A 23,683-nucleotide genomic window follows, 5' to 3' on the forward strand; every position below is an offset into this window, starting at 1 on the left:
GGAAGTACAGACACTCTGGAGCTGGCACAGGAAGTACAGACACTCTGGAGCCGGCACAGGAAGTACAGACACTCTGGAGCTGGCACAGGAAGTACAGACACTCTGGAGCTGGCACAGGAAGTACAGACACTCTGGAGCTGGCACAGGAAGTACAGACACTCTGGATAATCAGAGGAATTGGACAAGAATGGCGATGAACCCTCAGAACTCCCCACAAAAATACATTTAAAAAAAACGGAATAATCTCAGAATCAAAAACACAAATCACGTACAAATCACATCTAGTCTAGTTCTATACCCCCCGCTAGTCACATGTGGAAGTAAATTGAAAACCAGAGACTTCAGTGAAGCTTTCAAACTTCCACAAAATAGTCAATATGCACCCGGAGGAAATCTAGGCCACAGAGCCCCAAATAAGCAAATGACTCCTAAATTCAACTTTCCATTGTCTTTAATAATGCAACAGCATTGATCTATGTTCCAGCCAAAATGAGATAGGCCATTATACATGAAATGCTATCGCTAAATAAAAGATAAGAGTGATGTTACATGTGTTTGAGGCAGTAGACTGTGTGATCATTTACACAATAAAAATGTTTTAAAAAACAATGGTGATCAAGGTATTTCACAAAATAAAATGTTTACTATTTTTACTATTCCCCTGACTGGCATTTCATTAAATAAAGTGAATGAATACAAGAGGGGCGAAAGGGAAGAGGGGGAAGAAGTCCCCCAGCCCACCAGTTCTCCCCAAAAAAGGTCCTTTTCAGCTGCACCGCGTGTGGCTCGCTTTAACTCTCCTACTCAAGCATATCGTTTATAGCCATCATAGGAACATTGTACCAGTCCGTCTTTACATTCTACAAACTGTGTCCCCCTGAAAGTTATAAAACAATTACGTTGAATGGGCTGACCATTACATTTTCCTGAAAATATTAGACCAGGTGGCATTTCTAAATTCCTAAAAAAATGACTGGATAGGTTTTGCTTGTCCCATACACTGTATATAAACAAACTTAGCCTAGTATCATGACCATAATGCCTGCCCCCCCCCCATCCTGATTGAAATACAATATATGGACCCCCTTTATTAAATAGCTTCAAAGAGCCTTCAATATGTACCGAGTGTAAAGTGCACTTGATTCGGGACGAAACTCTCGTACAACAAATAAAGCTTTGCTTGCACACCTGTCATCCGGCAAATAAACCTGCCAGACTCTTTCCTGTTTAATGAAAGCCTCAATATAACAGACAGAATGCCATCCTGGCCTAGAGGCTCGGCAGAATGCTACACACGCTAGCCTTAGAGCGCACGGCTCCTGTTACGGACTTGGAACGAAGCACAGGGGCGCTGAACTGGATTTGAACCCGAGGCCGCCGGGGGCAGAGTGCTGTGCTCTAGTGCCCAGAGAGGTGTGGCACCGACACCTCCCTGTAGTCAATGAGAGGGAGGAACTGACAGAGCAGAATGCGGCCGCGCTGGTTAGCATTGCAGTGGCTCCACAGCCCGTTAGCCCAGGCTAACGATACGCCGTCACATTGAAACACCAACACACTCTGTGCACATGCTCAGTTAGAGCCTGCTTCATCAGCACAGACTTACTGCAGGGGATTTATAATGTGTGTGAGTGTGTGTGCGTGTGTGAGAGTGTGTGTGATTGTGTGCGTGTGTGTGTGTCCGTGTGTGAGTGTGTGTGATTGTGTGTGTGTGTGAGTGTGTATGTGTGTCCGTGTGTGAGTGTGTGTGAGTGTGTGTGTGTCAGTGAATGCACACTCTCACTCTCAACACCTCACACACACACCACACACACCACCACACACACTACCACACACACACACACACTCACCCACACCACCACACACACCACTCTCACTCCACACACACACACACACACTCTCACTCACCCCACACACACACACACACTCTCACTCACACACACCACCACATCACACTCTCTCACACACACCACACACACACTCACCTCACCACACACACTCCACCACACACACACACTCTCACTCTCACAGTCACACACTCACACACTCACACACACACACACACACACACACTCTCACAGTCACGCTGATCGAACGCAGAACTCTGGCGCACGGTCGCCATGGCGACCCACGCTGAGCGGAGCATCTGTCACCGTCACTACGGCGACCAGCGCTGGCTTGGGCGTCGGTAACAGGGCAGCATAATATTGTTCCAGGGGTGACGAGCCGAGCACGAGAGCGGAGGCCACATTCCCGGACTAATGTGACCACGTTCTGGACATTCTGCACAAGAAGCCAATTCACCCCCTCCCTCCCCCCTCCCCCCCCCCCCCAGCTGTCCCGCAATGTGCTGCTGCTCGTCACCGCCCAAACGGGGGCCGGTCGCTGGCAGTGACCTGTCAGTCAGCAAGGGGAGCGCGTGGCACCCTCACTCACCCCCGCCGTACCGTCTCCAAATGACTTTCGGTCAGCCGGACGTCCCGTCTGCCACTTTCACTGCAGCGAGGTTCCCCTGCCCTGTCCCGGGACAGGCTGCTGGGACAGGGGTGCCTCATCTAAGACATGGAGGCTACAAACAGGGGAAATTAAATATCGCTAAATAAATATCCCTTTTCTTTTATGTCACACATATCAGTCACAGGACACAGTAAATACTGTTATTTCACCTGTAAGTAAATACTGTTATTTCACCTGTATGTAAATACTGTTATTCCACCTGTAAGTAAACACTGTTATTTCACCTGTAAGTAAATACTCTCATTTCACCTGTAAGTAAATACTGTTATTTCACCTGTAAGTAAATACTGTTATTTCACCTGTAAGTAAATACTGTTATTTCACCTGTATGTAAATACTGTTATTCCACCTGTAAGTAAACACTGTTATTTCACCTGTAAGTAAATACTGTATTTCACCTGTAAGTAAATACTGTTATTCCACCTGTAAGTAAATACTCTCATTCCACTAGTACAACAAGCACAAATTTATCATACAGAATTACTCCATGATTGTTTTTGCAGCAACCATCAGAGCATCAACCAGTAGCTTTTATCTAGTCCACTATTCAGTCAAAAGCCCTCAAAAAATCTGCTTTTTTCCTCAGATTGTCAGTCTGCCATTCAAGCAGCAAAGTCTGTTCACTGAAAACCTAAATTTAGTTTACACTTTAAATTACCGTTTACAGTTCACAGCTTTCATTAATGTCAGAAGCTTATAAAAAGCTACACTATACTTAAACATGACTAGCGGCGCTCTCAATGGAGTAATGGAGCGATGGAATAAAGCGAATTTGGGAGGCCAAACCTCCGCAGAACTGCTCTATTTATTCCCGCTGAGCAGCAGGACAGGTGTCCCCGGCCCGCGAGGTTTCCGTCTCCATGAGAATTTACCACTCGGAAACAAACACACAAAGGGTACTTTTCCCTGACAAGTCAGAGGCACGCTTCTAGTTTTAAATAACCACTCTAAGTGCTCCCAAAATATAACCAAACCACAGTCATTTAAGCTGTAAGTTAATTGAAAGCTCTAAACCCAAATGTGTAATAAATATATAGGTTATATGACCAGGAGGGAACAAATAATACTTAAATTTAACACCTTTGTCCTGGAGGAAAATAAACACTATTTTGCGAGCCAATAGTTGTGTGCCCTCTGAGTCACATAATAAAATGTTATATATATAAAAAAACAATTTGGCACTCATAAAACAAGTTAACATTGTCAGGTTTAAACTGTGGATGATTCTTCATGGAACAGACCGAAGGGGCTATAATATCAGACGCTGAACCACACCCCCACCCCCACCACCACCCTGTGTACCACAGCAATCAATACTGATCTGTACAGTAAATCTTCAAAGGGGCAGTTGCGTCCCCATGGCGACCCCTGTGCCCCTGGGCAGTGACGGCGTGTTGGTGGTGTAGCGGACACGCCCCCCTCCCAACCCACCCCCCTCCCCCCCCCCGCCCCGGGAGCCGCACACACTAACCCCTTTGTGCTCCAGCACACCATCCGTGTCCATCTATCACTCTCTAACCTGACAGCCAGCAGCGGGGCCGCTCAAATCGCCATGACAGCAGAGCCACTCAAATCGCCATGACAGCAGAGCAGCTTAACCCGCTACAGCACAGGGGACACTCAACCTGCTACAGCACAGGGGACACTCAACCCACTACAGCACAGGGACACTCAACCCGCCACAGACAGGAACACTCAACCTGCTACAGCACAGGGGACACTCAACCTGCTACAGCACAGGGGACACTCAACCCGCTACAGCACAGGGGACACTCAACCGCTACAGCACAGGGGACACTCAACCTGCTGCAGCACAGGGGACACTCAACCTTCTACAGCACAGGGGACACTCAACCCGCTACAGCACAGAGGACACTCAACCTGCTGCAGCACAGGGGACACTCAACCTTCTACAGCACAGGGGACACTCAACCCACTACAGCACAGGGACACTCAACCCACCACAGCACAGGGACACTCAACCCACTACAGCACAGGGACACTCAACCCGCCACAGACAGGAACACTCAACCTGCTACAGCACAGGGGACACTCAACCTGCTACAGCACAGGGGACACTCAACCCGCTACAGCACAGGGGACACTCAACCCGCTACAGCACAGGGGACACTCAACCTGCTACAGCACAGGGGACACTCAACCCACTACAGCACAGGGACATCAACCCGCCACACGACAGCAAACACTCAACCTGCACCTCACAGGGGACACCTCAACCCACTACAGCCAGGCGACACTCAACTGGGCTACAGCACAGGGGACACTCAACCGCTACAGCACAGGGGACACTCAACCGCTACAGCACAGGACACTCAGACCGCTAAGCAAGGGACACAACGCTACAGCACAGGGGACACTCAACCTGCCACAGCACAGGGACACTCAACCCGCTACAGACAGGGACACTCAACCCACCACAGACAGGAACACTCAACCCACTACAGCACAGGGACACTCAACCCGCTACAGACAGGGACACTCAACCTTCTACAGCACAGGGGACACTCAACCCACTACAGCACAGGGCCATTCAACCTGTCACACGCATCAAATCAAAATCACGGTACAGAGCCCCCCCCCCCCACCCCCTCACACTGAAACCTCATATCCAGCACTGGAGCCAGCAGCTACTCTTAATGAAGGGCATTAATTAGGTGAGAGAGGGGAAGCCATCAAAGCTGGTATCTGAGGCACGGGGGCAGCGGGTCACTTCCTTGCTTCGCCCCCGCTGCTGCTGTCTGGGAGAGCCAAGGGGGGAGAGACGAGCGTGAGGGCGAAACGCACCGTCACATTTAGGTGTAGGGAACACAACAGATAAACATAAAGCAGTGTGGGGGGTAATAAAAACATTAAACTGAGCCAGTGGGTGAGGTGAGACACCCTCCCTGTCTGTAGTAATGCCTCTGAACATCACTCTGTTTTACAGCAGTATTGCAGCAGACACAGCTGAGTCACTCACGGAGTAATGAAGTGGCCGGCGTCGCCATATTCAGACCTTCACATGACCGTTAGGAACCCAGCAGGGACTAGTGACTGTAAACGGCCCAGCCTTTAGAATGGAATACTGCACATTAATCCTCATTAGGAATTAAACATTCACCTTTACCACATGATTTATCACCACGAGGCGAACGATCAAATACTGATTCAGATACAGTACAGCCGGGCATAGTGGTGTTGTGTCTCAGATGAAAGATGGGGGCGTGTGGTGTGTGTGGGGGGGTGTGTGTGTGTGTGGTATGGGTGGTGTGGTGTGGTGTGTGTGTGTGTGTGGGGCATGTGTGTGGTGGTGTGTGTGTGTGTGTGTGTGTGGGGGTGGTGTGTGTGTGTGGTGTGTGTGTGTGGGGGGGGGTGGTGGTGTGTGTGTGTGTGGGGGGCGGGGTGTGTGTGTGTGTGGTGTGGGGGGTGTGTGTGTGTGTGTGTGGGTGGTGTGTGTGTGTGGGGGGGGGGGGATTAAGACGCGGCCGTCTCTCCACTCCTCATGCGGTCTTTTTGATTTTCGACGGCGCTCAGATCGTGTTCCTCTGCCGTCCCAAGCGGGGCGCCGCTGCTGCTTGAACTGAACCAGCCCCCCGAAAAGGTCCCGGGAGACCAGGGCCCGAACAGAGACGTGAAGCAACAGCTAAACGGGGGGTCGGGTTACTGAGAGGGGCGCTGCTAAATTTAACCCACTGATGTAGCGGCAGGCAGAGGCTTTAAATGCCCCGGGGCAGTTGGTGAGAGCAGTTGTTGCACACAGACCCTCCTCAGCGCAAGCTCCACGGGACACATCGCCCAAACGCCAGCGCAGGAGCCCCGTAGCGCCCAGGAACACACACGCCTCTCGCCCGTCCCGTCCCGTCCCAGCCCGGCCCGGCCCGCCACGCGATGGAGCTTTTCGAGACCAACCCGTACTTCTTCCCCGACCAGCGCTTCTACGAGGGGGGCGAGAACTACTTCCCCTCGCGGCTGCCGGGGGGGTTCGAGCAGGGGGGGTACCAGGACCGGCCGGCTGCCCTGGGGCTGTGCGGGGACGGCCGGATGCTGTCGGCGGGGGCGGGCCTGGAGGACAAGGCGTCCCCGGCGGACGGGCTGTCCCCGCCGCAGGAGCACTGCCCGGGACAGTGCCTGCCCTGGGCCTGCAAGCTGTGCAAGCGGCGCTCGGTCACCATGGACCGGCGGAAGGCGGCCACGCTGCGCGAGAAGCGGCGGCTGAAGAAGGTGAACGAGGCCTTCGAGGCGCTGAAGCGGAGCACGCTGCTCAACCCCAACCAGCGGCTGCCCAAGGTGGAGATCCTGCGCAGCGCCATCCAGTACATCCAGCGCCTGCAGGCCCTCGTCAGCACCCTCAACCAGCAGGACCACGCCCAGCCCGGCCTGCACTACAGGGGCCCCGCGGCCCAGCGGGTGAGTGGGGGCGGGGGTGTGTGTGGAGAGAGAGATGTGGTGTGCTGTGTAGAGAGTGGAGTATGTGTGTGTGTGTGTGAGTGAGAGAGAGAGAGTGAGAGAGAATAAGAGAGAGTGTGTGAGTGTGTGTCTGTGTGTGAGAGAGAGAGAGAGAGAGAGAGAAAGAGAGTGTGTGTGAGTGAGTGAGAGAGTGTATGAGTGTGTGTGTGAGAGAGAGTGTGTGAGTGTGTGTGTGAGTATGTGTGTGTGTGTGTGAGTGAGAGAGTGTGTGAGTGTGTGTGTGTGTGTGTGAGTGAGAGAGAGTGTGTGTGTTGGGGGGGTGCTGTCAGAGACAGCAGAGGGGTGGGGGGGTACAGTCAGGGGTTTTGGAGATGGTGTAGTGTAGTGGGTAAGGAACCTAAAGGTCAAAAGTTTGATTCCTGGGTAGGACACCGCCGTTGTACCCTTGAGCAAGGTACTTAACCTGCACTGCTTCAGTATATAATCAGCTGTGTAAATGGATGCAGTGTAAATGCTGTGTGAAAATGTTGTGTAAGTCACTCTGGATAAAAGCGTCTGCTCAATGCCTGTAATGTAATGTAATGTAATGTACAAGCGGGGAATAGAAGGATGGAACTGGGGAGTCCACTCGGTCACTTTCGGCCCCCCTGCGACACTTTGAAGGAAAGAAATGATTTTCTAGAGCTGGCTCTGCAGGGAACGGATTATCACCACAGCTGAAGATGACACGTGAACTTGTATCCGCGCTTTCATAACCTGACAGGCATTGCTAGTAATTATCAGTAAAAACAACGCGCTTGAATCCACTATCAAATCAAATCTCCACAGCAGAGCAGCCTCCAATAACAACGAACAGAAAAAGGCAGAATTAACAGCATTAATTATGGGATAAAAAGGGATAAATGTCCTCACAGCTTCTCTGCTAATATCATATTTCATATTTAATCTTTGTTGCTTCGGGTGTCAACATCTCGACAAACGGGAAAGAGATTACATTTTTTCAAAACATGAAATTAAAAATTTGACATTCCCTGGAAACGGCTTTCTGGTTGGAGTGCTTGGTACCCAGGACAACGGCGTCTTAATGGGACTCGCAAGAAAACGCGAGGAAAACGCGTTCGTCACAGCCGTCACCCCCGGGGAGAAAACGTCGAGTTGTCATGGAGATAAACTCACGCAGACGCGCAGTCGTCTAATTACTCACCCTCAGCCGCGGGGAGCTCGCGATAATCAGCGTGCCGTAAAACTGCGCTGGAAACAGATTCTTGGCTACAATTTTTTTATACCAGTTTATCTATGAATTAGCAAGTCCCTGAGCATACATGTCACACGACTCAAGCTCATCAGCAAACAGCAGCAAACAGGAAAGCAGCGAGTTCCCTGGAGTGTACCGACACACAGGCTGACCGCGACCTCACAGCGAATATTAATAACCTGCAGCGTGTCACAGCCAAGCCTTTGACACACACTCAGCTCTGCTCTAAGTGCCCGCCGCGCACCAGGCCCGCTGAGCTTCGTGGAGCTAAGCGCCAGCGCTAATATTTGCAGAACATCGATTTTTCTTTGCGAGCTCAAAGAACAGCGCTCCCTAGAATTCTGCCTCAGTGCGGTACGTTCAGTGGAGGCTGCGCAGCGGTGAAATACGCTCAGGACGGGAAACACAAGGTCTGCGTTTGAGCCTGACATGACTGACGGAGGCATGTGTGGCTGCTCCCCCCCGCCCCCTGCCCCCCCCTTTTTGACAGGTGTCCTCCAGCAGCGATCCGGGTTCGGGCAGCACCTGCTGCAGCAGTCCAGAGTGGAGCAGCGCCTCAGATCACTGTGGCCCCGCCTACAGCACCATGCCTGAGGGTACGACCACACCCCCCCCTCACCAAACACACCCCCCCCCCCCCTCACCAAACACACCCTGCCCCTCCCCCCTCACCAAACACCCGCCCGCCTACAGCACCACAGCTGAGGGTACGCCCACAAATCTCCATATCCCCTCTCAACATCAAGATCCTCACGAATTCCTAATGTCTTCAGGTTTCAATCAGTTGACCAATCCTTGTTGCAGATATGTCCAGTCAAGCACTTGCTCCAAGTTTAATTTGGTTGAAGAGCCAATCAAAGGGCGGTTTCCTCCAAGTACTCGCCACTTAGTTGAAATTGGCTTTGGATGCAGGACTGCACCTTCATTCCCATGATGCATTGCTTATAAACAACCTCACGTATAATACAGGGCTATAGAGCAAAGTGAAAATAATGAAAACTTTGCAGAAATACCACTGTATACGAGCGGTTGATTTCACAGCAAAGCCACAGAGGAATGAGTGCGAACTTGACATTACATTACAGGCATTTAGCAGACGCTCTTATCCAGAGCGACTTACACAACATTTTAACACAGCATTTACACTGCATCCATTTATACAGCTGGATATATACTGAAGCAATGCAGGTTAAGTACTTTGCTGAAGGGTACAACGGCAGTGTCCTAGCTGGGAATCGAACCTGCGACCTTCAGGTTACGAGACCAGCACCATACCCACTATCCTACACTGCCGCCCCACTGCAGCGATGTGGTGGGATGTGTCGGGGGGAGAGGACGATGTGGTGGGATGTGTCGGGGGGACAGGACGATGTGGTGGGATGTGTCCGGGGGAGAGGACGATGTGGTGGGATGTGTTGGGGGGAGAGGACGATGTGGTGGGATGTGTCGGGGGGAGAGGAAGCCTGACCCGGGCCCGCTGTGTTTGTGCGTTTCGCAGACATGCTGAACGAGGACTCGCTGGAACAGCCCACCCTGCGCTCCCTCACCTCCATCGTGGACAGCATCACGGCGGCGGGGGAGGGGGCCCCCCCAGCTTACTCAGGGGACATTTCCAAATAAACCCCCCCGCCCCCCCCCACCCCCCATCCGAAGCGTCCAGAGACCAGAGCGACAGGATCAGCTCTCACACAACCAAAGGGCTGCGACTGCCCCTTTCCTCCAATCAAAGCCCGCGGTCCAAAGGGCTGCGACTGCCCCTTTCCTCCAATCGAAGCCCGCGGTCCATTTTTATAACGTTCGTTGTTTTTATGTGGGAAAATGAGAGGAGCTCAACAGGAAGCTCACCTCTCCTTAACGCAGAAGAAGAGAGAGCGACTTCCTGTTTTGCATTTCCCCTTTTCATTCTTGATTTTATTTGCGTGTGTGTTTGTTATGCTTTAAAAAAAAAGAAAAAAAAAAGGGTAAAATTCTTGGGGCCAACATTTTAAACTGCAGTTTGACCAATTTCTGCTTAATTTAAACCAGATATGAATGCCAGTGATGTACATACTTCCCTATTTTCTACAGAGTGGTTTTGCTATTTTATTCTTTATTTTGCTAACTTATTTTGATTTTTATAATAAAGATTGACGTGTATTTCTATAAAGCCTTTCTAAAATGTATTTGTCTGATTCAAATACAGCCAACACAATTCGCTTTGCTTATCAGTTTTATTGATCAGTAATTTATTCTGACAATAATCTTTATATTTAAGGACATAATCAAACATTTTTAAAGGTACAACGCAGCACTGAAGACCATCTTCAGTCAGAGGCCTAAGGTGTCCTGTTAAACAGAAGCACATGGATTTCCACAGATCTCCTCAACATGTGTTTTACAGGTTTATCCCTTAGAAACCAGACTGCAAAGCAAACCAAAGGGGAAGCATTTAATACCCAATGCTCAATAACTTAATGTACTCATATAGTGCCACCTCAGGTAAAACACGTGCAAAACTCCTTACAAACAGTGACCTTCATGGGGTATCTAGGACCATTTTCTAAAAAGCTGTCAACAGTTCATCTCACAATTACAGGTTAACATTTACTATTCAACTGGAACTCAGAGGCTGAAATGTAGACCTTTCAATTTCTCTATCAGGAGGCGGAGCTACACTTACTCAAGAGGCGGAGCTACACTTACTCAGGGTCACAGCGTGTGGAGCAGCTTTATCAGGTGGTGGAGCTATACTTACTCAGGAGGCGGAGCTACACTTATTCAGGGTCACAGCGTGTGGAGCAGCTTTTTCAGGGGGTGGAGCTACACTCACTCAGGAGGCGGAGCTACACTTACTCAGGGTTTACTCAGAGCAGCTTTATCAGGGGGTGGAGCTAGACTTACTCAGGAGGCGGAGCTACACTTACTCAGGGTTTACTCAGAGCAGCTCTACTGGGAGGTGGAGCCAGGCCTGTTCAGTACGGGCAGCAGCACCTGTTGTAGATCTCATAGCTCTGGCAGGTGTAGCATTGCTGCCGGGTTTCAGGCTCACAGCGAGCGGCTACTCAAATGACCACAACAGGGCCTGCTGGGAGACATGGCTCAGTGCTCTTATAAAGCGCGTTACACCCACTCCCCAAAGAACGAGGGACGCCCCCCTCAGCTGCAGCCATTCCTCACCCCTCACTGTGGGCCAGGCAGACCCACAAGGGCGACACAAACGACCCTTTCTCAACTGTGCGCTGCGACACACGCACTAATAACCCTGGGGCCTTCCACTGCGAGCTAGAGAGACCAAAGAGCACCACCTGGACCTTAAAGACCTTAAAGATGGCAGCACGTGTTTCAGTAACTCACAACAGTCACTACAATCTGTGAAGTTCACACAAAAAGACAGAACAATAGACTGGCCACTGAGTGACGTGAAGGACAGACGGAACAGACTGTGGGTGCTGCTGTTTGTGTTTTCTCCCCTGTAGATCAGATTAACTTTACCGAAGGAAATTATGCACCTTACAGCCCATTTATTCCATTTCTGCGGTATAGACGGCACAAACATAACATGGATTTTTCCCAAGACAGTCACTTTGATATTTCTACACCCAAATCTTCAAGGACCAAATTTTCTTTCAGATTCAATCTAAAAAATGTCTGCACCAGAGATAAGTTATGATCATTCATTACCACATTATAACATTATTAATCTGAAATAGAATAAATTAAACTGCAAATAAAGGAGAAATGAGGATCACAAAACATTTGCACAGTTTCATATGCTGGGACGGAGTTAAATCTATATCATTATAAAATGCCAGTACTACGCTAGCGAATCATAGCTTTCTTTATTATCAATGTTTGCGTGCATGTGAAACAGCGAAACATCAGAGCTAAGGAAACAATAAGATCAACTTCACTTCTGAGGAAAATACTATCAATTTCCAACCCCGTGTAAGAAAACATATTATAAAGAAAGCTCTGCTCTCCAGACCAATCCAGGACCATAGCTTTGACAGTATCTGTGGCAATTATCAAACATTTTGTGTAGAAATCAAGATGTCATTCTTGTAGGAATATAACTAAAGGGTGTGGTCTATAGATAACAGCAGCTTTGCCAAATGGCCCCCTGTGAGTGAACTCCCCCCAGAGACAGCATAACGCCATGGTAACCAGGGTCCTGTCATTCAAATATGACTGACAGGTCAAACGCTGAAAGGATCTGACGGGGAGTCCATGCCGGGCTCCAGAGGTGAATACACCTGGGGAACGGTGGTCACTCCAAAACTCAGCAGGTCACAGCTGCTATGAGTCAACAAATATGCATAATCTAGAAGCATTCAACGACCATCACACAAAAAAAACCATCAAAGATGAAATTAAACCGCTTTGTCATCAGAAGTTGATACTCTGTTTTCTAGGGCTGGGTTCCCGGACACAAATTGAGCCTAGTCTTAGACTGCATGTTTTTCAGTGCTGATCATTGTTGAAATTTTCTTTTAGTCTAGGATGAGTCTGGGAAACTGGCCCAGAGCCTTTTTTATTGTCAGACTGGAAATGTCCTTGTGCACAAAAAACTAAACATTTCATCATTTTCACAAGGCAAGCCTGGCACAGAACCTCCAACAAACCTTCCCTTGGGGGTGAGGTGGGTCAGTACGGGCGTTTCTTCACCTGGTTCTGGCTGGGAGTCGGGTCCTTGTCTGCTTGCAGGTGTGAATGTAAATGGTAAATGGACTGCATTTATATAGCGCTTTTATCCAAAGCGCTTTACAATTGATGCCTCTCATTCGCCAGAGCAGTTAGGGGTTAGGTGTCTGCTCGGACATGACATGCCAGGGCGGGGTTTGAACCGGCAACCCTCCGACTGCCAGACAATCGGTCTTACCTCCTGAGCTATGTCGCCCCAAATGTTGATTGTCAAAGTCGTACCAGTTCTCTCATCGAACAACAGAGCTCTGTAGCACTTAAAAAAAAAATAAACTCCTGAATTGAGATTTGCCTCCTGATCACATAAGAAATTATTATAGATCTTTAATGATGTCAATGTCATGTCAATGTCATGTCAATGTCATGTCAATGTCATCTCAATGTCATGTCCACAGACTTGTAGGCTCCAGGGTTCACTCTCAAAAGAGGTGTCTCAATGTGACTTCTACCCTGGTTAAATAAATATTCAATAAAAATAAATAATACAAATATAAAAAGGTATATACACAGTCATTTGTTGGACAATTAATACAGCACACCATGTTAATAACAAAAAATGACTTCATTTCTCAGCTTTGATTCACACTTGGCATAAAATACACTTACAGTACTTATAGCTGCCACAAGAGCACGATACAACGTTCAGAATATCATTTACACACTGGCGGGAAAGAATATACATACAGCACACTTCAATTTAGTCTGCACTTAATATTCATGATGGGGGAGGGGGAAGGGGAGGGGCTTAGAGTCCATGTGTATCTCAGATCCACTTTCAGGGATTCACCTCAGTGGCGGGAAGGGGCAGGCCCTGGTACAGTGTCATGACTGAGATGCACAGGTGACCAAACCTGAATGTCATTGTCTATTGCAAAGCAGCACGTTAGCTACAGCTCCCACAGTTCTATGGGGCAGATGACAGTGAGGTTCCTACAACTCCCACAGTTCCATGGGACAGATGACAGTGAGGTTCCTACAGCTCCCACAGTTCCATGGGACAGATGACAGTGAGGTTCCTACAGCTCCCACAGTTCTATGGGAAGGATGACAGTGAGGTTCCTACAATTCCCACAGTTCCATGGGACAGATGACTGTGAGGTTCCTACAAATCCCACAGTTCTATGGGGCAGATGACAGTGAGGTTCCTACAACTCCCACAGTATAGACAGTGAGGTTCTACACTCCACAGTTCATGGGGGATGACAGTGAGGTTCCTACAATTCCCACAGTTCCATGGGACAGATGACTGTGAGGTTCCTACAAATCCCACAGTTCTATGGGGCAGATGACAGTGAGGTTCCTACAACTCCCACAGTTCCATGGGACAGATGACAGTGAGGTTCCTACAGCTCCCACAGTTCTATGGGACAGGATGACAGTGAGGTTTCCCTAGCAAGCTTCCCACAGTTCATGGGACAGATGACGTGAGGTTCTACAGTCCACAGTTCTATGGGACGATACAGTGAGGTTCCTACAATTCCCACAGTTCCATGGGACAGATGACTGTGAGGTTCCTACAAATCTCACAGTTCTATGGGGCAGATGACAGTGAGGTTCCTACAACTCCCACAGTATAGACAGTGAGGTTCCTACAACTCCCACAGTTCTATGGGGCAGATGACAGTGAGGTTCCTACAACTCCCACAGTTCTATGGGACAGATGACAGTAAGGTTCCTACAGCTCCCACAGTTTTATGGGATGGATGATAGTGAGGTTCCTACAGCTCCCACAGTTCTATGGGACGGATGACAGTGAGGTTCCTACAGCTCCCACAGTTCTATGGGACGGATGAGTGAGGTTCCTACAATTCCCACAGTTCTATGGGGCAGATGACAGTGAGGTTTTGACATGAGATTCTCTGCATTCACAGCACCTTATAGGCTCTGAAATCTCCCAATGCAGCTGATATAAAAGAGTATTGCTTTTTCCCCCCGGTTACACACCTCTTATACCCAACTGTCCTCCATTCGATAGAACAGCAGCGAAACACCTATTTTGATCATGTTTTTGCATTTATAAAAAATAGGGGGAAGGATAATTGAGCTGAATAAACGCTTTGAGGTTTGAGGAATGACCGATTTCCACGGGTAAGTGTCATCGCAGTATTCACAAAACATTACTCCTCAGATGAAACAACTACTCACACCGTCATCTTTAAAACAGACAAAGGTAACACAGGTCTACCGAACAGAGGTCCAACATACAGAAACAGTCACCAGCTAAGACCTACCTTTAGTCTTCATACGATAATAATATAATTTAAATTCCATATATATTTCTATAAAAACATATGTCATCCATTTTATATACAGAAAGAGAAAAAATAATTATTACCTTGCATAACCGGTAGGGGGGTGGGGTCTTATATACTGTATACCATAGATGCACACAGGATATATACCACGAAAGACAGACTACAGGGCGAGATACACCAGCTTAAAACAGGGAGAATCTGAACCACACTTACAGCAACTAGGTAACTGGAAATACTGGAAATTTACTGTCGTGACTGAGGTCTCCTTCACAGCAGGTACGCAAGAGTGCACCCCCCCCCCCCCCCCCCAAGTTCAGAGTTCAAAGTTCAAGGTTCAGTGGTCAGCATTTCACCTCCCCTATTGCACAGAGTTGGAGAATGGGGCCAGTCGGCAGGTTCTACGCTCACAGCACTCCCAGGAGCCGAGAGATGGCCTCTTCACATTTGGCATTTCACTCTCGAAAGGCAGCGAGCATGTGTCCATACAGGTAGTGGGAATGCACTGTGTGAGAGAGTCAGAGACAGAGATAAACTTCACCAGCACGGCAAACACACCTGCACTGTGTGAGAGAGTCAGAGACAGAGATAAACTTCACCAACACGGCAAACACACCTCACCACATTAACACACACTCTGAGACACATTTGTCCATCGCCACGATGCACCACGGTTTCTGCTGTCATAAGGTGCACCTAATCGTTAGATCATTTCAACTTTCAAATATCACATTTTGAACCGTATATATTTACATTGAGACTACGCTAGCTACAGTATCTGAGTGTTTTCAAAGACTGGCTAAAAGGGTTTGGTAAAACTTTTGAGATTAGTATTTTTATTTTGTATTAGTAAATTTAGTCAGGAGACTTCCAGTCAATTCACCAGGATTTTCAGGATATTATGAGTTTATGTTCTGTACATGTATATAAGTCCAAGAATCACACAAAGCCAACATTGTGCAGCACTGAACTGAGTCACTCACAGGTCTAGCTGGCATTGTCTGAGTAAAATAATCTGCGAAACATAAGCTGTTGTGCAGCAGCATAGAGGTTGCATGCAAATGGCGGTTCAGTGGCAGGAAGTAAAAGAGCGCTCACAGCAAAGCCGAGGAGGAATGTGCGTGAGGAACTTTACTGTGTGTGAGAGGAACTTTACTGTGTGAGAGGAACTTTACTGTGTGTGAGAGAAACTTTACTGTGAGTGAGAGGAACTTTACTGTGTGTGAGGAGAACTTTACAGTGTGTAAGAGGAACTTTACTGTGTGAGGAGAACTTTACAGTGTGTAAGAGGAACTTTACTGTGTGTGAGAGGAACTTTACTGTGTGTGAAACTTCACTGCATGTGAGAGGAACTTTACTGTGTGTGAGAGAAACTTTACTTGAGAGAACTTTACTGTGTGTGAGAGAAACTTTACTGTGTGTGAGAGGAACTTTACTGTGTGTGAGAGAAACTTTACTGTGAGTGAGAGAAACTTTACTGTGTGTGAGGAGAACTTTACAGTGTGTAAGAGGAACTTTACTGTGTGAGGAGAACTTTACAGTGTGTAAGAGGAACTTTACTGTGTGTGAGAGGAACTTTACTGTGTGTGAAACTTCACTGCATGTGAGAGGAACTTTACTGTGTGTGAGAGAAACTTTACTTGAGAGAACTTTACTGTGTGTGAGGAGAACTTTACTGTGAGTGAGAGGAACTTTACTGTGCATGAGGAGAACTTTACTGTGAGTAAGAGAAACTTTACTGTGAGTGAGAGGAACTTTACTGTGTATGAGGAGAACTTTACTGTGTGTGAGGAGAACTTTACTGTGTGTGAGAGGAACTTTACTGTGTGTGAGGAGAACTTTACTGTGTGTGAGGAGAACTTTACTGTGAGTGAGAGGAACTTTACTGTGCATGAGGAGAACTTTACTGTGAGTAAGAGAAACTTTACTGTGAGTGAGAGGAACTTTACTGTGCATGAGGAGAACTTTACTGTGTGTGAGGAGAACTTTACTGTGTGTGAGAGGAACTTTACTGTGTGTGAGAGGAACTTTACTGTGTGTGAGGAGAACTTTACTGTGTGTGAGAGGAACTTTACTGTGTGTGAGGAGAACTTTACTGTGTGTGAGGAGAACTTTACTGTGTGTGAGAGGAACTTTACTGTGTGTGAGAGGAACTTTACTGTGTGTGAGGAGAACTTTACTGTGTGTGAGAGGAACTTTACTGTGTGTGAGGAGAACTTTACAGTGTGTAAGAGGAACTTTACTGTGTGAGGAGAACTTTACTGTGTGTGAGAGGAACTTTACTGTGAGTGAGAGAAACTTTACTGTGTGTGAGGAGAACTTTACAGTGTGTAAGAGGAACTTTACTGTGTGTGAGGAGAACTTTACAGTGTGTAAGAGGAACTTTACTGTGTGAGGAGAACTTTACTGTGAGTGAGAGGAACTTTACTGTGTGTGAGAGAAACTTTACTTGAGAGAACTTTACTGTGTGTGAGAGGAACTTTACTGTGTGCGAAGAGAAACTTTACTGTGTGTGAGAGAAACTTTACTGTGTGTGAGGAGAACTTTACTGTATGTGAGGAACTTTACTGTGAGTGAGGGGAACTTTACTGTGTGTGAGAGGAACTTTACTGTGAGTGAGGGGAACTTTACAGTGTGTAAGAGGAACTTTACTGTGTGTGAGAGGAACTTTACTGTGTGTGAAACTTCACTGCATGTGAGAGGAACTTTACTGTGTGTGAGAGAAACTTTACTTGAGAGAACTTTACTGTGTGTGAGAGAAACTTTACTGTGTGTGAGAGGAACTTTACTGTGCGTGAGGAGAACTTTACTGTGAGTGAGAGGAACTTTACTGTGCATGAGGAGAACTTTACTGTGAGTAAGAGAAACTTTACTGTGAGTGAGAGGAACTTTACTGTGCATGAGGAGAACTTTACTGTGTGTGAGGAGAACTTTACTGTGTGTGAGAGGAACTTTACTGTGTGTGACAGGAACTTTACTGTGTGTGAGGAGAACTTTACTGTGTGTGAGAGGAACTTTACTGTGTGTGACAGGAACTTTACTGTGTGTGAGGAGAACTTTACTGTGTGTGAGAGGAACTTTACTGTGTGTGAGGAGAACTTTACAGTGTGTAAGAGGAACTTTACTGTGTGAGGAGAACTTTACTGTGTGTGAGAGGAACTTTACTGTGAGTGAGAGAAACTTTACTGTGTGTGAGGAGAACTTTACAGTGTGTAAGAGGAACTTTACTGTGTGTGAGGAGAACTTTACAGTGTGTAAGAGGAACTTTACTGTGTGAGGAGAACTTTACTGTGAGTGAGAGGAACTTTACTGTGTGTGAGAGAAACTTTACTTGAGAGAACTTTACTGTGTGTGAGAGGAACTTTACTGTGTGCGAAGAGAAACTTTACTGTGTGTGAGAGAAACTTTACTGTGTGTGAGGAGAACTTTACTGTATGTGAGGAACTTTACTGTGAGTGAGGGGAACTTTACTGTGTGTGAGAGGAACTTTACTGTGAGTGAGGGGAACTTTACTGTGTGTGAGGAGAACTTTACTGTGTGTGAGGAGAACTTTACTGTGTGTGAGGGGAACTTTACTGTGTGTGAGGGGAACTTTACTGTGTGCGAGAGGAACTTGACTGTGTGTAAAACTTTACTGCATGTGAGAGGAACTTTACTGTGTGTGAAAGGAACTTTACTGTGTGTGAGAGGAACTTTACTGTGTGAGAGGAACTTTACTGCACGCAAGAACTTTACTGTGCGAGCGGAGAACTTTACTGTGCATGAGAGAACTTTACTGTGCGTGAGAGAACTTTACTGTGCATGAGAGAACTTTACTGTGCGTGTGAGAACTTTACTGTGCATGAGAGAACTTTACTGTGCGTGTGAGAACTTTACTGTGTGTGTGAGAACTTTATTGTGTGTGAGGAGAACTTTACTGTGTGTGTGAGAACTTTACTGTGAGTGAGAGGAACTTTACTGTGCATGAGGAGAACTTTACTGTGTGTGAGGAGAACTTTACTGTGTGTGAGAGGAACTTTACTGTGTGTGAGGAGAACTTTACTGTGTGTGAGAGGAACTTTACTGTGTGTGAGAGGAACTTTACTGTGTGTGAGAGGAACTTTACTGTGAGTGAGAGGAACTTTACTGTGTGCGAGAGGAACTTTACTGTGTGTGAAACTTTACTGCATGTGAGAGGAACTTTACTGTGTGTGAGAGGAACTTTACTGTAAGTGAGAGGAACTTTACTGTGTGCGAGAGGAACTTCACTGTGTGAAACTACTGCATGTGAGAGGAACTTTACTGTGTGTGAGAGGAACTTTACTGTGTGCGAGAGGAACTTCACTGTGTGTGAGAGGAACTTTACTGTGTGTGAAACTTTACTGCATGTGAGAGGAACTTTACTGTAAGTGAGAGGAACTTTACTGTGTGGAGAGGAACTTTACTGTAAGTGAGAGAACTTTACGTGTGCGTGGAGGAACTTACTGTGTGACTTACTGCAGTAGAGAACTTTACTGTAAGTGAGAGGAACTTTACTGTGTGCGAGAGGAACTTGACTGTGTGTGAAACTTTACTGCATGTGAGAGGAACTTTACTGTAAGTGAGAGGAACTTTACTGTGTGCGAGAGGAACTTGACTGTGTGTGAAACTTTACTGCATGTGAGAGGAACTTTTCTGTGTGTGAGAGAAACTTTACTGTGAGTGAGACAACTTTACTTGAGAGAACTTTACTGTGTGTGAGAGGAACTTTACTGTGTGAGAGAAACTTTACTGTATGCGAAGAGAAACTTTACTGTGTGTGAGGAGAACTTGACTGTGTGTAAGAGGAACTTGACTGTGTGTGAGAGGAACTTTACTGTGTGTGAGAGAAACTTTACTGTGTGCGAAGAGAAACTTTATTTGAGAGAACTTTACTGTGGGTGAGAGGAACTTTACTGTGTGTGAGAGGAACTTTACTGTGTGTGAGAGGAACTTTACTGTGCGTGAGGGGAACTTTACTGTGTGTGAGAGAAACTTTACTGTGTGCATGAGAAACTTTACTGTGTGTGAGAGAAACTTTACTGTGTGTGAGAGAAACTTTACTGTGAGTGAGGGGAACTTTACTGTGCGTGAGAGGAACTTCAGTGTGTGAGAGGAACTTTACTGTGAGAGAGGAACTTTACTGTGTGTGAGAGAAACTTTATTGTGAGTGAGACAACTTTACTTGAGAGAACTTTACTGTGGGTGAGAGGAACTTTACTGTGTGTGAGAGGAACTTTACTGTGTGTGAGAGGAACTTTACTGTGCGTGTGAGAACTTTGTGTGTGAGAAGAACTTTATTGTGTGCGAGGAGAACTTTACTGTGCGTGAGAATGAACTGTGGTGAGGAGAAACGAACACCGAAACCATGTATGTAAAAACCTATCATGAAATACACATTATGCATACAAATAACGATTATGTAAATGCAAAGGTACAGGGATGTTTGCTGGTGGTGACCTTGCTGGACGGTTGCAATGAAGCAGGCATGCACATTTTCTAATGGAAATTGAAATGGTGATGTTCTAACTGAAAAGATTCATAGGGCATCACCGGTTTGTTGAACTTATGACTCTGTTTATGACTCACAGGTAAATGTGTCCCCAGCCTAAGGGCGGGCGTACATTATACGAGTTTTGGGCAATAGTTTTTTTTCTGATCGGGACTAAATCATAAGAAAATGTTGCAACGTCGCAACTCGCGAGCTATGAGACCCCACTCCAAACCGATCTGATTGGTCTACGGGCTCCTGGGTGCTTTCTGACACGTCAAAAAAATTTGGGCACAATCGGCTTGAATTGGTCGGGTGTGAGAGGGCACGCGAGCCGATTCTGTGTTTCAGTTCCCGTCGACCAATCAGGAGGTGGCTCCGTGTATGACATTTTTCCCGCTGTGCTTTGCCGACTGTAACGTCATCTTATCTGGTCGAGAGCTCGTATGGTCTACGCTATCAGCCAATCAGGGTTGTCAGAATCTGGAGCTCATTAAGTGTGAGAGGGCATCCCATCTCCCGACGTGGTAACCCGTGAGTAAATGGTATACTGTACGCCCGCCCTAACTGCAGCGGGTCTACTGAAGGGGGCCGCTTACCTGGTGGAGCGAGCGCTGCGGTTAGCATGGAGTGGTTAGCATGAGTAAGTCCGAACGGCTGAGGGGTCTAGCCTCTGAGGAGCCGGGGGTCCGGCTAGCGCCGCCGCGGCACGCGCGCGGGGGGGGGCGGGGCAGACAGAAACAAAACAACATGCGGTCAGTGCAGCGTAATGCGAAGGGGGGGGGGGGCGTTTTGGGCCAGGCGTCGCTGAATGAGCAGAGCAGCTGTCACATCGCCATGGTAACTGAGCGTTACCAGGCCAGGGGGCGGGGGCCTGTCCTTGGTCAGTTCTCTGTACTCTAAGATGCCTCGTGTGGACTCCTGTTTGTGTAATGCTCACCGCATCAGAAATGCGTCTGATTCAAGAAGAGTTTTAGCCTAAGAATTAAGCGCTAAAGATAGACTTGACAGTGTTTATGCTTTTGCTGCAACAGAGAAAATTCTGGAAGTGTATATCTCATAGGGCACCTGTTCCTCTTCAAATCCTTTAGTTCACAATTGATTAATACCGATAATTAGCAGGATTTCTTCCAACCATCCACGAATCAGATTCACTGTTTATTTACGCAGTTGCACAGCGATTTTAGCGGCCTGTGCGTTTCAGTTTTCCTTGCAGACGATTGGCTGCTTGAGAAGGCCTGTGCCTGTGCGTTCATCATGCTGCTTCCTGAGGGCTGTCCCTCGCTGTTAGGGGGACGTTAATAAGGGACGGACCGCGGGTGGCGTTCAGCTCCGCGGAGCCCTACCTTCCGGCTGCAGCTTCCTGGGCACCATGGCCAGGGAGGGGGGCATAGACATGGCGGTGAGGCGGAAGCCGGCGGGCAGCGTTTCCATGGAGCCGGGCAGCGTGCCCAAGCCCTGCCCCTCCCGCGGGCGGAACCGCTTCCTCCACGACGGCGAGCGGTGGAGAGGCCTGTCATCGCTCTGCAGGAAACGAGCACAGCGCCACTGAACACGCTACTGAACACGCTACTACTACTGAACACGCACGCCACTGAACACGCTACTGAACACACGAGCGGTGGCGAGGCCTGTCATCACTCTGCAGGAAACGAGCACATCGCTACTGAACACGCTACTGAACATGCTACTGAACACGCTACTACTACTGAGACACTGCGCAGCCTGGACAGGCCTGTCACTCGCTCTGCAGGGAAGCGGCACGCTGCGCACTGAACACGCTACTGAACATGCTACTAAACACGCTACTACTACTGAACACGCGAGCGGTGGAGAGGCCTGTCATCGCTCTGCAGGAAACGAGCACAGCGCTACTGAACACGCTACTGAACATGCTACTGAACGCGCTACTACTACTGAACACGCGAGCGGTGGAGAGGCCTGTCATCGCTCTGCAGGACACGAGCACAGCGCTACTGAACACGCTACTGAACACACTACTGAACATGCTACTGAACACATTACTGAACGCACTACTGAACATGTTACTGAACATGCTACTGAACACGCACGCTACTGAACACACTACTGAACATGCTACTGAACATGCTACAGAACACACTACTGAAAACGCTACTGAACACGCTACTGAACACACGAGCGGTGGAGAGGCCTGTCATCGCTCTGCAGGAAACGAGCACAGCGCTACTGAACGCACTACTGAACATGCTACAAATACTGAACACACTACTGAATACAATACTGAACACGCTACTGAACGCACTACTGAACAAGTTACTGAACATGCTACTGAACAAGTTACTGAACACGCTATTGAACATGATATTTAACATGTCCCTATTGAACCCTATTGAACATGTTACTGAACACTTTATTAAACACATCACTGAACATGCTACTGTACATGCAACTGAACACTTTACGAAACCCCCTACCACAAGAAGAGGAAGTGCAGACTCAGAGGAGTGATAAGAATACTCAATTGTTTGAGTCACACAGTTCAGCTGCATTATTAAAAATGTGGGTGGCGTTTATTTTCATATCATGCATTGACTCAGACTTTTAATTAAATCACTTCTTCCCAAATTAAATATTATGACTGCAGAACTCGCCAAACTCTGGTGATGAAATGTAGAACCTGCACAGCCTGTAGTGGAGAGCCTGAGGATGGCTCAGCACAAGAAATGTGGAGACTTGTCAGAATGACGGTGTGTGTGTGTGTGTGTGTGTGTGTGTTGGTGTTGCCAATAGCAACCACAGCTGTGTAAAGTGAGAGATGTGAGCAATGTGGACCCCCCCAGCGGACCCCCCCCCGACAGACCCCGCCCGACATACCCCCCCGGCGAACTTCCCCCCCCAGGCAGACCCCCCCGGGACCCACACCCACCTCATCGAGCCGACGGTCGGTACCCAGCGCCAGCACGTTGTTGAACTCCCGCTCCAGAACCTGCCGGGCCTGCGAGTCACAGGGAAGAGATTACCCATGAGCCTCTGCACAGGGACAGCACAGCACAGCAACGATTCCCTGTGTCTCTCACCTGCGTGTTCTGCATGGGTATCCCAGGG

General features: G+C 47.9%; 2 protein-coding genes and 1 long non-coding RNA gene across 6 annotated transcripts in view; 2 read left to right on the top strand and 1 right to left on the bottom strand.

The window, feature by feature from the left end:
* Positions 1-6,109: 6,109 nt before the first annotated feature.
* On the top strand, positions 6,110-10,325 carry myog (myogenin). The gene is made up of 3 exons (XM_064305922.1): positions 6,110-6,921; positions 8,667-8,772; positions 9,675-10,325. Exons 1-3 carry the CDS (start codon positions 6,403-6,405, stop codon positions 9,794-9,796), a joined length of 747 nt encoding a protein of 248 aa, XP_064161992.1. The 5' UTR covers positions 6,110-6,402; the 3' UTR covers positions 9,797-10,325.
* A 3,546-nt stretch (positions 10,326-13,871) lies between these two features.
* Positions 13,872-14,791, top strand: LOC135238265 (uncharacterized). 4 transcript variants are annotated; one of them, XR_010325081.1, is made up of 6 exons: positions 13,872-13,997; positions 14,067-14,234; positions 14,320-14,409; positions 14,442-14,527; positions 14,571-14,613; positions 14,655-14,791. It is a non-coding gene; the product is annotated as an uncharacterized LOC135238265 (long non-coding RNA). The 4 variants fall into 4 exon arrangements; XR_010325083.1 differs by having other exon boundaries at positions 14,320-14,484; XR_010325080.1 differs by having other exon boundaries at positions 14,442-14,613.
* The window catches only part of ppfia4 (PTPRF interacting protein alpha 4), a 97,310-nt gene continuing 87,948 nt past the window's right edge, over positions 14,322-23,683 (bottom strand). The window contains exons 27-29 of the mRNA XM_064306040.1: positions 23,505-23,573; positions 21,943-22,120; positions 14,322-15,613 (exon numbers count right to left, since the gene is read on the bottom strand). Coding sequence (XP_064162110.1) covers positions 15,564-15,613; positions 21,943-22,120; positions 23,505-23,573 — 297 coding nt within the window. The 3' untranslated portion in view covers positions 14,322-15,563. The remainder of the gene's footprint in view (positions 15,614-21,942; positions 22,121-23,504; positions 23,574-23,683) is intronic.

Source organism: Anguilla rostrata, chromosome 13 (assembly GCF_018555375.3).
Source record: "Anguilla rostrata isolate EN2019 chromosome 13, ASM1855537v3, whole genome shotgun sequence".
Taxonomy (NCBI): Eukaryota; Metazoa; Chordata; class Actinopteri; order Anguilliformes; family Anguillidae; genus Anguilla; species Anguilla rostrata.